Source organism: Castor canadensis, chromosome 15 (assembly GCF_047511655.1).
Source record: "Castor canadensis chromosome 15, mCasCan1.hap1v2, whole genome shotgun sequence".
In the NCBI taxonomy this organism is placed as follows: Eukaryota; Metazoa; Chordata; class Mammalia; order Rodentia; family Castoridae; genus Castor; species Castor canadensis.
In genome coordinates, this window is record NC_133400.1 from 1,268,192 (window position 1) to 1,283,378 (window position 15,187).

A 15,187-nucleotide genomic window follows, 5' to 3' on the forward strand; every position below is an offset into this window, starting at 1 on the left:
TTACTCAACATTCATCACCGCTGAACTCGGAAACTTTATCAACGCTAAAGGTTGGCGCCATCTCTGGGCCTGGCCACTCCCGGCCCTCCGATGGGCCTGATAGCTGCTGATAGATTACAGGAGATTGTTTCACTCTGGAGAACCGATTACTAACGCTGCTGGGGGAGGGGCAGGGTGCAGATCTCTGACTGTGGGGTGGGCCAGGGGACCCACATAGGGAGGGTGGACAGCCATGTGCCCTGGGGGCTGTCAAGAGTGCTGGGGGGCCCCAGACCAAGGCCTGGGGCAAGTCCACATGCCAGGCAGGGGTGGCCAAGGCCACAGCACAGGGCAGGAGCTCAGGCAGCCCAAGAGTCAGAGAGGAGGAAGCGGCTGAGATGGAGCCAGAGGCTCCGGAGTGATCCTCTCTCCAGATGGGCGATAAACGCTGAGTGATGGGGTGCAGGAGGCCACTAATGGAGCCGTCGGCACAGCCGTGTTACATCAGATGGATGGAGGCAGATGGCTGCTTGGAAAGGTGCTGGTTCCAGTGTGACAGGCCCTCCACCAGGCAAGCGGGCAGTGCAGACCCCTCTTTGCAGCCCACCCTGTACCCACCATAGACATGGCAGCCAGGCACAGCACAGTGCTCCAGGCACATCCTCTGCCTTGGCTTATGGGCACCATACCCCCACCACCCCACTTTTATAGATGGGCGGGACCCCAGGGGCCCCATGCTGGTCAACAGTATCTCCACCAGACCATCTTGTCCCCTTCTGCTCCCCAGTAAGGATGCTCTCCCCACACCCTTGGCTTGGCACCTACCTACATCACCACCCGGCCTTCCACACCACCAGGGCTCCAGTGGCGGGTCCTCTGTGGGTCTGTGTCAGAGCACGAATTACTCCTTCAGGCATCATGTGATGTACCTGTGTCCACTGTCTTTCCCAACAAGCTGTGCTCCATGAGGTCCCTAGGGTCCCGGTCCAGGCTGCACACAGTAGGTGCTCAGTGCAAGTTTGGAGAGTGATGGTACGATGTGGAGGCCTGTCACCGCCTTATCCCCAGGCAGGTAGGGACTCAAAGCAAATGGGTGGCTCCTAGGAGCATGTCCCAGCCCTCCCTCAGGAAGGGGACCCTCACTCTCCATCACTCTCTCCATGACAACGCCTGTTTCGGAGGTTCTGACTTTTCTTTCTTGTTCTTTTCCCTTCTGTTTGCTTTGCCTCCTGAGATAGGGGCAGGAATGATCTAGAAATAAATGGGGAGTATTTATGGGGTTCCTACTATATGCAGTGTTGTCCTAGGGGAGCCAGAGCTGCTCTAGTGGGACAGAGGCCCCTCTGTGAGAGCAGGAAGCCAAGGGAAGACCCCTCCAGGTGAGGCTGTACTGAGAGAGCCTTATGTGGTACAAGCACATGCTTGTACACAATCCTCACACCCATTTTATGAAGGTGGGCGACCGAGGCCCAGAGAGATGAGGGGCATGGGCAGAGGTCACATCTAATTCTGGTCTACCGGCCCCCTCCTCGTTTCCTCCCCTTAGATCTCAGCCCAAACTCTCTCCCACCTCACCCTCTGCTATTTTCCACTTACGCGCTTTTGAAAAACACCCACGCCTGTGGCTGGTTTTCGGGTCAGGAGCCCTGTGAGTGCTGTGGGAGCTGACGGGCCTCCGGCCAGAACTCTGGGCCGGATTCTGCAAACAAGACACATTGAGGAGTGGGGGTGTAGAAAGTGAAGCAAACTCCCCCAGTCTCCATGAGCTTGGCCTCCTGACATATACTGGTTTGGAAACCAGAGACTCAGGCCTCTAGAGAATGCCTGCTGTCTCAGCCTTCACAGTGCAGATGAGGAAACTAAGGCTCAGGGTGGGGAAGGGGCTCAGAAACCCTTTCTGGAGGCTGAGGAACTAGATCCCTTTCCCACTTTACAGATGGAGAAACTAAAGTTTGGGAAATGGGGTGCCCTGGCCTGGGCTGCAGAAAGAGGCCCGGCAAAGCAAGGTTCTAAGTGAAAGCCACTGTGGAGATGGCAGAGATGGGAGAGAGCATGAGCAGGGCCTGGAGGAAATCCAGAGCTCAGGGTGGGCAGGGAAGTTGGCCAGCCTTGGGCTGTGCTGCCCTGGTTTCGAACTGGGGTTCCCATATGGTAGTCAGGTTGGCTACACTGATTTCACAATGTCCATGTCCTGGCCCCTGATTCAGGTTAAAGAGGGCAGTTCTAGGCTCTGGGGACCAGCCGAGGCCATGCAAAGGCCAGCCTGTCCATCCATCTGTGCAAGGGTGGCCCTGGCAGTGAGGTCCTGAAAGGCCAGCCATTCAAGAGCTTGGGCAGATATCCACACCGAGTTTTAGGGGAAGGCCCCACCCCATCACTGCTCAGCCAATCCCTGGACCTCACTCCCATTCATTTGCATGCCACATTTCCATTGGCTGCCAACAGCAGGTAGGGCAGTGGGGGCCTGGTCCCAGGGGGCAGGACTGTGCTCTAGAGGAGGGGCTAGGGTGGGATTTGAGGTGCTGGCCTGTGAGGTTCCAGACTGGAGAAAGTTGTTTGGACAGTGGGTTCTTGGGGTTCTGGGTGACCTGCCAGGGTCTCACTTAAGAGAGCCACATGGGGCAGGTTGGTTGCAGTGCAGTCCCCACTAAATCCATCAGGAATGGCTCAGAGAGAAAGATACTGCCTGGAGGTCATAGACCAGATGCAGGGGCACAGTGGGAACCTTGCCCTAAGTCCCAGACCCCCACTCCACTCTTAAGGAGGGCTATTTTGGGGCTTCCTTTGTAAAACAATGATGACGGTGATAGTGATTTTAAGGGATCCTCAACTGCTCAACTTTCCCTTCAGAGCTAGTGGCTCCATCTCCTTGCAGCTCCATGAATTGCGGGCAGTGGGCTCGTGAGGGTGTGTGTGTGTGAGTGTGTGCATGGCTTTTGTTCCTGGCATTTTGGTGGGGTGAGATAAGGGAAGCAGAACGCTCGGAGCGAGCAGGCAGATAGATACCAGCGATAGCAGCTCCTCACCGCACAGCTCCTATCACCCTCTCTATCTCAGTTCCCTTTTCTTTCTGTCTTTGTGTTGGGGGCCAGGGAGGGTGGCGCACACCCACCCATCTCCCACAGCCACGGAGCTTGGGGTGGGGGCTTCCCTCTCTTAGGCTCTAGCCAGAAAGTGCCAGGGTCAGCTCGGTTCTTTTCGACTGCATCCAACACATCCAGGACAGGCTGAGGGGCAGCTGGAAAGACTATCTTGAGGCACAGGGACACCTGCCTGGCAGCGTTCCCACGCTCCATTCCATCGGCTCCTTGTGAGGACCTATGGGGACACTGTCTCCCATTTTATGGGTGAAGCACTGAGGCCCAGAGAAGTAAGGTTGCTTGCCCAAGGTCACACAGCAAGGGCAGGTGGAGCTGGAAGTGAAACCAGCACCTCTCTGGCGTCAAGGCCAGCTGCTGGGAGAATGGGTGCTAAGCTCTATCCTGGAGAGGCCCTGGTGGGTCCAAAAGATGATGAGAGCCTCAGGGGACACAGCTAACTTGTTTTAGACTACTGATGCAAACCCAAATCCAGGAAACAGAAGCTAACTTTCCTACCAAAGGAAACTATTTTGTGGGGGCAGGGAAAGGACCCCCAAGAAATAAAAGCAGACAGAGCAGCTTCAGCCCCACCTTCCACTGCTCCTGGGACAGGGCTCTGTGGCCCTGAGCAAGTTATTTCCCCTCTGCAGGCCCAAGCCTTCTCTCTGAAACAGAGGGGCAGGCCCTTGGGAAAGGTGGGTAGACCAGACCTTCAGCCAGATGGAGACCCAGATCTGGACCAATCTTCTGAGCCAGAAACCCTCCTGTTCTGTGCTGTGTGACATGGGTGATTTGCTCAACCTCTCTGAGCCCCGAGTCATCAGGGGAGAAAAAAGGTCATGGGTGCTCCTCCCAGGGCTGCTGGGAGGACTCTGACACAAGGCAAGGGGTCAATAAAGGCAGCTGTGGGCCGGGTGTCGGTGCTCACACCTGTAATCCCAGAGATCAGGAGGATCATGGTCCTAGGCCTAGGGGCCACCCTTGAAGCCAGCCTAGGCACACAGTTTGCAAGACTCTATCATAGAAAAGAACATCACAGAAAAGGGCTGTTGGAGTAGCTCAGGGTGTGGGCCCTGGGTTCAAATCCCAGTACAGTTAAAAAAAATAAATAAATAAAGGCAGCTGTTGCCTAACAATGGCCATTATTAGATTATAACTGGGGAGTCTCAGAGCTACCCAGAAAAGCCACTGGTGCCCACCCAGGCCTCCTGCCTCAGGGACCCCAGAGTCTTATAAACACCAAATCTAGAAATGGGAACTGGCCAGCTGTCCCTCCTCCCTGAGGGCCAGACCAAGGGGCCTTGGTCTCCCTTCCCGCGCGGCAGGCGCCTTGCCCCACACAGCTGCCTCACCTGTCCCTCACCAGGAGGATTAGCTGCGCCAGGGGCCTAATCGCTGTTAATCGCACCATCAGTTCGGATCTAGAATCAGCTGAAGGATGCAGTTTTATCCAGACAGATGTGCAGTGGCACCTGTCACACGTAGCAGCCTGGCCTTGGGAGGCAGGGGACAGACCAGGGAGCCCACAGGCCTTGTAAATCCGGGCAAGCCCCTCCTGGCCCACAACTGGCTGATGGGGTTCTGCTTGGTGCCTTGACATTCACTGAGCACCTTCTGTATAACCAGGCACTGTCCAGGAGTGGAGGGACAGCAGGGACCAAGCAGGCAAAATTCCTGTCCCAGGGCACTACACACTCTTGACAAGCCTGTGAAGGGGGCACTGTGTTTGAACCCATTGGACAAATGAGGAAACTGAGGCACAAAGACCTGCTCAAGGGTGGAGCCCACTGCCAGCTATAGGGAAGCCCTAGAGGCTGGTCCAGTCTTGAGGGTGGACCCTGCCGCCAGGACCATCTGTGCCATGTCCAACATTGGTGCTGGACTGAGTGACTGCTCTTCTGAGCAGAGGCCTGTGCCCCAGGCCTGCCATGGCTCACTCGGGTCTGGACATAGTGTCTGTGAAGAGGCTTCCTGGCAGTTCCTGGCCAGGCGTAGGGGCCAGGAGAGGCCAGAGAGGCGGCCAAGGCCTCCCCTCCTGGGGCCCTATCCCCCCACCCTCCTCCCTACCTTCTTTTTCAAAAACATAATTTATCTGTGTATTATCAAGAAATCCAGACACTTTAATCAGTGAGCTATGAAGTCAGAATTTCCATTCTTATCTGCGGGAGGAGTGGAAGTGGAGGAGATAGACTAGCGGATCGCTGGTGGGGAATGTTAATGGGAGGGGAGGCTGGGCCGTTGGCCACCGAGACGTGGGTATCTCCTCCATTATCAAGGCCATATCTCCCCAACCATCTCGGCGCGGTAATGGGGCCAGTTCAACTTTCCGAGTTATCACAGGAGTTGAAACCTGTGCCCGCCAGAGGCCCGGGCTGGGAGACAGCGCGGGGTGGACCAGGCTGCAGTTGCATGGGAGAGGGATGGCGGACTGGGCCGGGTTGGGCCGAGGGCCTGAGTGCCGTCACACCATGGAAACTGTGGGGCGAGCACGAGGAACTGTTTGCATTTGGTGGAGCCAGGCACAGGCCTATGGCTCAGGAGGGGAAACCAAGGCAGGAGGCCGGGTGGGCCCAGGTCTTCCTCAGGTGCAGCGGGCCCATGCAGTAGTGAGGAGGGGGATGTGAAACACCAGCTGTTCCAGGCTGGCCCCACTGTGCCGGGTTTGCCTGCCACGCTAGTCTCCACCACAGCCTCTGTCCAGGGCAGGATAGGGGCTCACCCAGGGTTACACAGCCTGAAAGGAGAGTGTTGAGGTCAACAAGGCCTGGAAACCCATGAAGGCCTTGGTTTCCTGGGTTTGAACAGGCCAGGCAGGGAGTGGGAAATCTGCCCCCTGAGCACCTACAGCATGGCCACCTGTTTCCTTCCCCAAACACCTGCAGGAGGCTCCCCAGGGCGGGGCACCCCCAGAGGTCAGTGCTGACCTTTAAGCTCTAAGCCTTGGTGTCCCATGCAGGGCTTCCTCAAAAGTTGCCAGCAGGCAGAGGTCAGGTCTGCCTGGTCCTGGGCACAGGGAGGGCACAAGGCTGGCTGGGACCTGCCAGTAGGTGCTTGCTGTGCTATCCGGAGTCCCACTGAGCATGGATGGGAGCTCAGGTGGGCCCACAAGACTTTGTGCTCATGACGACTCTGAGTCTTGGTTCCCCCTCCAGTCACGCAGGTTTGAGTGTCTGAGGCCAGAGTGGGGTCCAAGGAGTGGCCCCCTCTGAGGGGTGGCTATAGGCTCAACCTCACTGGGGACTGAGAATCCATCAGAACCTGCATAGACATATTGAGGACTGAAAGGCCCTGACCCTGACCCAGTAGTGGAGTCACTGAGGAAAGGAGCCAAGACCCCCAGCTCTGTGACTCACTACTCTCTGGTTCTGAGTTCAAGATGGGGCTTGGTGGAACAGGAAACTGAGGCAGCAGGCTGGCAGAAAGGCCAGGGAGATGGGAAACCTGCAGGGTGTGAAGGCAGACACTGCAAGGAACTGGCAAGAAGCAGGCCCAGGGGAGAGGAGAGGTTGCAGAGACACCAAAGGCCGTCAGCAGCTGGGGAGAGAAAGGCGGCCTGTGCCCCTCTGCCCTCTTCCCTGTGACTTCGCTAAGAGCAGGGCACACTTCTGCCAGGTCTCCATCCTTACTTCCTGCAGTGGCACTGCCATTCCACATACAGCAGGGAAATTGAGGCTTAGGAGCTCATGCCTTTCCTGAGGGCCAGACAGCCTCAGAGCTGTCCCCATTCGCAGACACAGAAACAGGCTCAGAGCAGCCAGGTGACCTCCCTGGAAACACACAGCCCAGCTCCAGGATCCTAGCCTGTTCTGAGTACAGCCACCCACAGGGAACTCCCAGAAGCCCTGTGACTCCTTTGCAGCCAGCAACACACCCACCAGTTCTGGGAACAATGGCCCCTAGCCTGAGTGGACAGGGCTTATGCAGACCACCCCCTGCCAGCTCCCTGTTTCCACAGTGAGAACATCACCAGGGTGCTGTGTGACTCTAAGGCTAAGTCCTTGTTCATAAAGTGATCTGAGAATCCCAGTCTAGTGGTGTCCATCTACAGAGTCCCAGGAGGGATGTGTGGGAAGGACTGAGCAGACCGGAGCACTCAGCATGCTGGTGGCACTGTCTTGGTTACCTGTCCCCATGCCAACCCTGGGGCATGGGCTGAGGGAACCAGTGGCACCAGGGCCAGCTGAGACTTCCCTGTTCACTGAGACTGCATAGCAGTGCCAGCTGCCCGCTTCACAGGCGAGGCTCGGAGGCCGCAGTCAGCAGGTCCAGGGCCTGGATGGAGAGGGAAGGGTGGCTCGTCTGCCTCACCTGCTCCCAAGGTCAGCATCACATTCCTGCCCTATGGGCAGCTGCATTCTACCAGACACAGTCACCAGGAGGGAGAAGCCTGGGCCCCAGGGACATGCAGGACAGTGTGGCCGAGTGGACACTGCCCAGAGAAACCCCCACTCAGGCTGTGGACCCAGCCTCGGGCAGGACCTCCATGTTCCTGTCTGAGAAGGGGACAGATTGATGAGGCTCTCACTGGGGCAGGGCAGGAAGAGGTCGGGGCCTGGGGCTGGAGGGAGCCACTCCTCCCCCAGATGTTTGTACCTAAGGGGCAGGAAGACAGGTGTGTGAGACATCTGGCACCAGTGCTTCTGGCAAACCTGGTGTGCAAGTGGCCACCAGGGCCAGGAGCCAGTGTGGAGCCTCTGTGAGCACCCACAGTTCATGCACCTACATGGAGGCCCCAAAAGCAGAGCTCTTGTTAGGGTCACAGAGAGGCCAAGCCTGTCTGCAGGGGAACTCCTATGTCTGTCTGTCTTCAGGGGAAAGCTGGCCTGCAGCTCAGAGCTCTCACCTGTGCAGCCCAAGCCAGGGAGGGACACAGTCTCTACAGGGGACAGTGGGGCATCCTTGGCCTCAGCACACCCCTCACCAGGCCTCCAGCTCCTTGCTGTCCTTGGTCTGCCTGGTGGCCCCGTGGACAGCCGGGACACTGAGGCCCACAGGAGGTGGGAGCAACATGTCACCCAATGTCCCCTTCCTGAGTAAGCTTCAAACAGTTGCTATTTGTTAAGAACCTACTATATACCTGCCTGGCTCAAACAGTCAACAGAACTAACTACCCATGGAGGGCCCTGCTACTCCCGTTGCTCAGGTGGCAAAACCGAGGCTAGAATAGGACGACTGGCCTAAGTCCTGACTAGTCCCTAAGCCAGGTTATGTCCTGGGGACAAATGTGAACCACTGAGCTGAGCTGGCACACAGGAGAGACTGGGCCTCTTGGAGGCAGACCAACTGTCAATATCCCTGCTTATGGCACCTCCTGAAGTTCCCTGGAGCAGTGTCAACTCTGGGTTCCTGGGCCTTCTCATCCTGTGAAAAGTGGGAGATTGGATCAGGGCCCCTGGGTCCCACTGAGACAGAAAAAGCTACCACTGCCATCCTCAGGCCCAGAAAGTGAAAGCAGCTCCTACCAGGCCTGCCCTGTGTGCCAGCCAGCGACACCGACTCCCTGACCCCTTCCTATGCCTGCTGTCCTGCCCTTCCCAAGCCCTCTTCCTCAGCAGGCTACCAGTTTCTCCTCTGGAGCAGGCACAGAACCCTGGCAGACCATGGGGTTTACTCACTTGTCAGCCTGGTCCCCTGACCCTTCAGCTCAGGCCGTCTTGGCCCTGACCCTTCTAGAACTAGGGCAGGGGAGGGTGGAGGAGTGGTGAAGGAAAGTCTCTGGCAGCTACCAGGGCATTAACCTCCTTTTCCCTCCCCTGACCAGGAATCCCCAGCTCAGAGGAGGCAAGTAACACACCAAGGTGGCACAGCCCACGTGCCTGTCTGGAAAATCACAGCAGCACTGAGCCAGTAAGAAGGTAACACTAAGGCCCCCATGACCAGGGGCTGAGGGTCACTTGATCAGGGCCTCACTTCCAGGGCAGGATCCCCATATGTTACATGCTGGGCTCTCTTGGAAAAGAGCTTGGGAAAAGGTATTTCTCTATCTCAGATGAACCAGAAGTCACAGACCTGACCTAACAGACTGACCATGATGACAAGGGGAGAAGGGCTTTGAGGTGGAGAGGGAGGACGAGCTGGAGGGTAGGGTGGCCAGGTACTTTGGGGAACATCAGCTTCCCTTGGATTCTCAGGACAGGGGCTGCCATTTCCACCATTATGCAGACAGGCACCCAGGCCTCGCCCACAGTCCTGTGGCTACTGCATACTGAGAATCTGGGGTGCGACAGTCATCCCTGGTCTCAGGAGCGGGCAGCAGGGATGGTGGCACAGATCAATGAAGCTGCCGAGCAGCTGTGCAAAGGCACTGAGGCTGGAGAAGCCTGAGAAGATCTGCTTACATCTTGGCTGTAATGCAAGCCCTGTCTGGGCTGTCTCTCCCTTGAGCTTCAGGGCCACTCACCCATTTGCAACTTGTAGGCAGCTGAGCTCTTACCCACAGGTGGCCTGTCCCTTAATGGCACAGCTGAAGGTGCTGAGGCCCAGAGAGGGGTGGGACTTGTCAAGGTCACACAGCCAGGCGCCATGGAGCCCAACTCCTGCAGGTGCTACAGCCCCCAGTTCTACAATGCTTTCACTAAGGCCAGTCCTACCCGAGGGGGAACAGACTGAGGGGGTCTGGAGAGTAATGTGTGGTGCGGCCTCCATCTTCCTGTCTGTGAAATGGGGACAGGAGCCACTGGGCACCTCCAGGAAGACCCTGGAGATAGTGGCAGGTGGACAGCCAGGGCCCAGCCAGGGCCTGAGGGTGGCTAAGCAGGTCTGTGCAGGCCAGGTCTAGGTCCACTGGGTTGGTGATACCAATCGGGAGGCAACAGCTGCCTCCAGGAGGCCTGTGGATGGCAGACAGGCTGAGGGAGTATTATTCACGAGCCGTCAAGCCCCAGGACCGTCTGGTTGGCATAGAAACAGGAGATAAGGGGCACAATTAATGGCATCGCATTCCTCCTCCTTTCTTCCCCAACTGACCCACTTAAATCCAGAGCCCAGTGCCATCCTGGGCTCTTGGTGACCTCCGGGGAGGGGCCCTGGGCTGGAGGGACTGGGTCTGGGACTCAGGCTGGCATAGGCTGGGTGAGGCCTCCCTAGGGGCTGCCCCTGAGCCACAATGGCTCAGGGAGGAGGCCATAGAGACAACCAGGGCAGAGCAGGGAAAAGACCCCAGGCCTCTATTCCTCCCACAGCCCCACTGTCCGGATGTGGAGACTGAGGCCTGGGGTGCCAGGGGCAGGCAAAGGCTAGAAGGTCCCAGTGGTTGAGAGCATGGACCAAGTTGCTGCAGAAGCCATTCTTGGCTTCTCTGTTTTCCCAGAGGTGCGGTGCTGACAAGAACAGGCCCTGCTGTAGGTTCATTCGCAGCCTGGCACAGGGCAAAAGCCCCCAGCACCTGCTGGGACAGATGCTAATACTACTGCCACACGGCCAGGTGAACTTATTGCTCTCCCTGGCTCGGAAATGCAGGGCAGCCACCAGGGCCAGAAGCCAGGGCAAAGCCCCAGCAAGCATGAGAGATGACGGATGTGGGCCTCAGGGAACCCAGGGTAGGGCTGCAGAGTCCCTCCCACCTCTGACTCCTTCTAGGACGAGGGATAACCATGACCTTGAGTACCAGGCACACCATAGATGCTGGTGCCCTTGGGATGCTGACGGGTTCTGGGAACGATGAAGCCAACGCAGAGGGCAGGATTAACATCCCTGCTAACCCCGGGATGGCAGACTGTTGGAAAGGGGGGATCTGAGGCTGTGGAAGGCAAAGTAACCTGCTAGAGGCAGTTGTGAGTCACGGGCAGCAGGCCACCAGAGTCCCCCTCCCCTGTTCCCCATGCTGTGCTGTCACACTGGGCAGTGGGTGCTGTGAGAGAGTCCCTGGGAACTTGGCGCCACTTGGAAGGGGAGTATGGATCGCTCTGTGCTTACAGTCATAACATCACCAGGACCACCCCAGCCCTGTTTTGGCCTGACCCAGGCTCTCCGGGAACAGGGACTGGCCCTCCACAGACAGCACAGCTGGCCCTGCAGTAGGTGGTGGGCGCTGGGCTGCTGGGCTGCTGGGCTGCTGGGCTGCTGGGGAGCAGGCAGGTGGCTTTGAAGCTCAGAGTGAATTAGTCATCCTGTGGCTACCAGTAATTTATTTAATCAAACTCTGAGAATGTGTGAAAACCCTGCTCTGAGACTGGGTGTGAGTGGCAAGTCCCCAGCAACTTCCAGGTTCCTTCCGGAAGCTCCTTGTCTGGCTGGCCTACATCCATTTGGCACCTGGGATCCATAGGCCCTCCCCTCCTATTGCAAAAGGGGGCCCCTTTTACCCTCTCTATCCTGACCCAGGGGCTTCCAACAGCCCTGGGGGCTTGTTCTTATTCTTATTTTTCAGGGAGGGAAACTGAGGTCCTACTCTAGGTAACCCCACACTGCTACCTCATTCTCCCTTTTCCTGCATCTCCACTTCTCAGCCCTTCACTGCCCAAACAGTCAGGGATCATCAGCCCATTTTTCCCAGCTGGAAATTTGGCCAGCCAATTGTCCCTGGAAGTGGTTCCCATGGCTGGCCTCTGCTTGGCAGTCTGCAGGTCCCCTTCCGAGAAGTGTCCCTAACACCCTTTGTCCTCTCACACAGTTCTTGGTCCCTCCCTCACTTACTCACCCCCTTGTATTTACTGTGGGGGCAGCAGCTGGGACCCGGTGCTTGCACACAACAAGTGCTCAATAAACACTTGCCTGGGCACGGCAGATCTGGACAGACCTTCCTTTGATGTAGGGTGCCTGCTGAAAGAGACACCAGAACATGGGGCTCCCCCCCAAAACAGCCAGGTCCATGGAAACCACCTTATTTTTAGTTCAAGAAAACTCTAAGCAGGTTACACCTAAGACTTGCTGGGAACCAAGAGCAACCCAGCATGAATCAGGGGAAACCACCTCTCCAGCAGGTGACAAATCTAGCAAATGCTAAACACCATCTAATAGGAATTAGGAACACTCCCCTCCCCTCTGGCCAGCACAAAGTCAGTTTTCTTTCATTTTGACGGACTGTACCACTGGCCACAGGGGGAGGATCAACTTCTTGGCAATTATGTGTGTTTGGGTAAGCTCTCCAGATGGACCGCACTGATGCTACTTGCTGCCTGCTCCCTGCCCTGGCCAGACGGCCCCTCAGCCCCTAGGCCCCTTGCTGCTGTTGTCTTGAACTCATGGGGTCTGGTGGCGTTAGATAAGGCCTCTTATCACTCTTGGCGATCGCCATCGGCAGTGGCCCCCGCTTATCAGATCTCACATCGACTGGGCTGGAGGAAAGCTGGGGGGCCAGGACATGAGGGTCCTGAGCTGCGTCCTGGCCTGTACCTCACCCCCTCGCCAGGGGCCTAGCCTATCATCACACCCATGTGGCCAGCCAAGGCCGAGCTCCTGCCTTGCCCTGCCCCCTCCCACGTTTGAAGTTAATAAATGGAAGCGCCTATCACAGCCACCATCAGTTGCACGCCTTATCAGCACGGCACATCTATCTCCAAGCAGAACAAAAGGCGTACAGAGCCTAGGGCAGCTGTATCCTGGCTTTGGTGGGGGTACGGGGTCGGTGGCCCCAGTCATTCATTTGGCTCCTTCCCCTCCACACCCTGCACTGGGCCCCAGGTGAGGCCAGGGCAGTGGGGCACAACTATGAGGACCGCACACAGAACCGTGGGCAGAGGGCGGGCCAGCAGGCGCCGCAGCTTGGTGACAATCAATGTTCGCATCTTAACGCGCTTAGATCTGCCGGGAGGCACCCAGGGCTCAAACTGAGGGGAGGGTGCCACCCCTCTCCTGCGTCTGGCCCCCTACCCTGCCCAGGTCCTGGGGCACGATAAGGGGAGTCAGAGGGGCTTGCCTGAGCAGTCCCAGTCCACAGTGTGCAAGCTGGGCCGGGCTCTGCTGGGCTCCTGCAGGTTTATCTGGGCTGGCGATCAGTTCCCAACCTGCGATCTCCCTGCCCCAGCTATCTACATTTCTCATCAAGCTGAAATTCACACAACACACACACACACACACACACACACACACACAGAACAGAGCACAGGCGCATAGGGGAGGAGAGGAAAAAGAAACCAGAGAACCAGCGCAGATCCGGACCTGTGGGTGGTTTTAATACTTGAGTTGACATGATAGAAGGCGACTTTCGGAAAACAGGTCCCACTCGCATTGGCGAGTCGAGTTACGGGAACTCGGATTCCTGCCTGAGTTTCCCATCTCCAGAGACTTCAGGAGTAAGGAGACTCCCACAGGCTAATGCACATGGGGTCCAGGAGGCACTGGTCATGTGGGCAGAAGAGGCAGTGCCAGGCACCTGGAGCTGGGACACTGGATGGCCCCCTCTTCACCTCTGGGCTGGCTAGGGGAGGCACTCCCCAGCAGGCTGCGCCTGGGCCCTGGCCACAGAGGCGCGAAGTTATTACTGGCCTGGGGAGGGGCGCTTCCTGTGCGCTCCCTTGGTCCTAGCTGAGGCTCAGTGGCCCAGAGAGTGCTCAGAGCTCTGACTGTAGGGCACTGGCAATGTGGACAGCCATTAGGCCTGGTGAACTGTCCATGGGCCAGACTGGCTAGAAACTTGGCCTCACAAAGGGGCAACGAAAGCCCGGGAAGACCCCAGCTCACTCACTGACTCAAAGCAGCCCCCTCCCATGAGGGGGTGGGAGGGCAGGTGCCCACCAGGAAACAAGGGGACTATTCGCTGCCCAAGCAGTCTTGGCAGGGACACTTGGAGGGTCAGACTTCCAGGAGGGTGTTCCAAGTCGCACAGGGCTCGGGTGGAAAACCCCAGCTCCAGGGCGGTTGGGGGTTCTGGGCTGCTGGAGCCTAGGCATGGGCTGCGGCAGCTGAACCCCCACCCCCCACACACACCTAGCCATGCGGCTCTGGCCAGCGTCGGTGGTGGGCTCCGGCTGGTCCCCGCCACTTCGCCATGCCTGTCCATGCAGCCCCAAGTGCCCCCTCTCGCTCCCAGGTCTCTCTCTCTCTCCCTCTAGATACAAAGCCTGGGAGAGTCAAGCGCGAGAGATAAGATCACAATTTCAGCCCGTCCCGACAGAGCGATCTTATCAGGATGGGACTTGCAGAATGGAATATTTTAAACTTTATCTGAGCCGAGATCGGGGCCGTCCTATCGCCGCACCATCTCGGAGATGCGGGGGAGGGGCGGGCCGCGAAGTGGCCGCGCGCTGCCCGGACCGCGCCCCCAACCACCCTCCTCCCGGCCATCCGGGCGGCCACCCTCTCTTGGGCCGGACCCCTGGTGCCCAAGTCGAGACGCGGGGGCCCGGCCCGCCAGCGGAGATTAGATTACGGCGCGCTTGGCACACAGCGCGGGGGGCGCGGCGCGGGGTGAAGGTCGCCGGCGCTGGCGGGCAGAACTGGGATGGGCGGCCGCGCGGGGGTGGCGCTCGGCGGCGGGGCGCGGACGGGGGTCGGGCGGGCTGCAGGGACCGTGGGCAAAGTTTGACTCACGCTTGATCTGCCGGGGGTTGCTCTGTTTCCTCCTGGACATGTCTCCGGCGCCGCGCGCCCTCGCGGCGGCCGCCTCTAGCCCCTGGAGGGCGGCGGCGGGCGGCGGGGGCGCGGCGGGGCCGCGGGGCCGCTCATGCCCCCGGCCCGCGGGCTCCACGGCTGCCCAGGCCTGCGCCCCCAGCCCGCCGCGCCCGGCCAGGAGCCGCCGGCGCCGCCGCTGAGGCCAGGGCCCTGCGTTCAGCGCGCGGACTGTCCGGCGGGCGGGCGGCGGACTGGTGCCGGCTCCTCCGCTCCCGCGCAGACACCGCCGCCACCGCCGCCGCTCGGCTTTTCTCAATGCAACCTGACCGCAGCAAGCGGCGAGCCGGCGTCCAACGTGAGGGCGCTACAGGCTGGAGGGCCGGCGCGGGGCGGGGCCTGCGCCGCGCCTCTTGCTCCGCCTCTGCGCACCGCCCCTGCGCCGGCCCGCCCTCGCTTGGCCCTTCCTTCCCCCCACTGGCCCCGCCCCTCCTGGCCCGTCCGGCTCCGCCTCCGCTTGGCCCCTCCTTCCCCCCCGCTGGCCCCGCTCCTCTTGCCCGTCCTTCTCTGCTCTGGCCCCGCCCCCGCTTGGCCGCTCCTTCCCCCCTGTGGCCCCGCCCCCTCCCGGCCCGTCCTTCTCC

At 59.0% G+C, this 15,187-nt stretch overlaps 1 protein-coding gene across 1 annotated transcript in view; it reads right to left on the reverse strand.

The window, feature by feature from the left end:
* Positions 1 to 14,616, reverse strand: part of Zfpm1 (zinc finger protein, FOG family member 1) — a 61,479-nt gene extending 46,863 nt beyond the window's left edge. Inside the window, exon 1 of the mRNA XM_020164041.2 lies at positions 14,529 to 14,616. Coding sequence (XP_020019630.2) covers positions 14,529 to 14,568 — 40 coding nt within the window. The 5' untranslated portion in view covers positions 14,569 to 14,616. The remainder of the gene's footprint in view (positions 1 to 14,528) is intronic.
* Between the last annotated feature and the right edge of the window lie 571 nt (positions 14,617 to 15,187).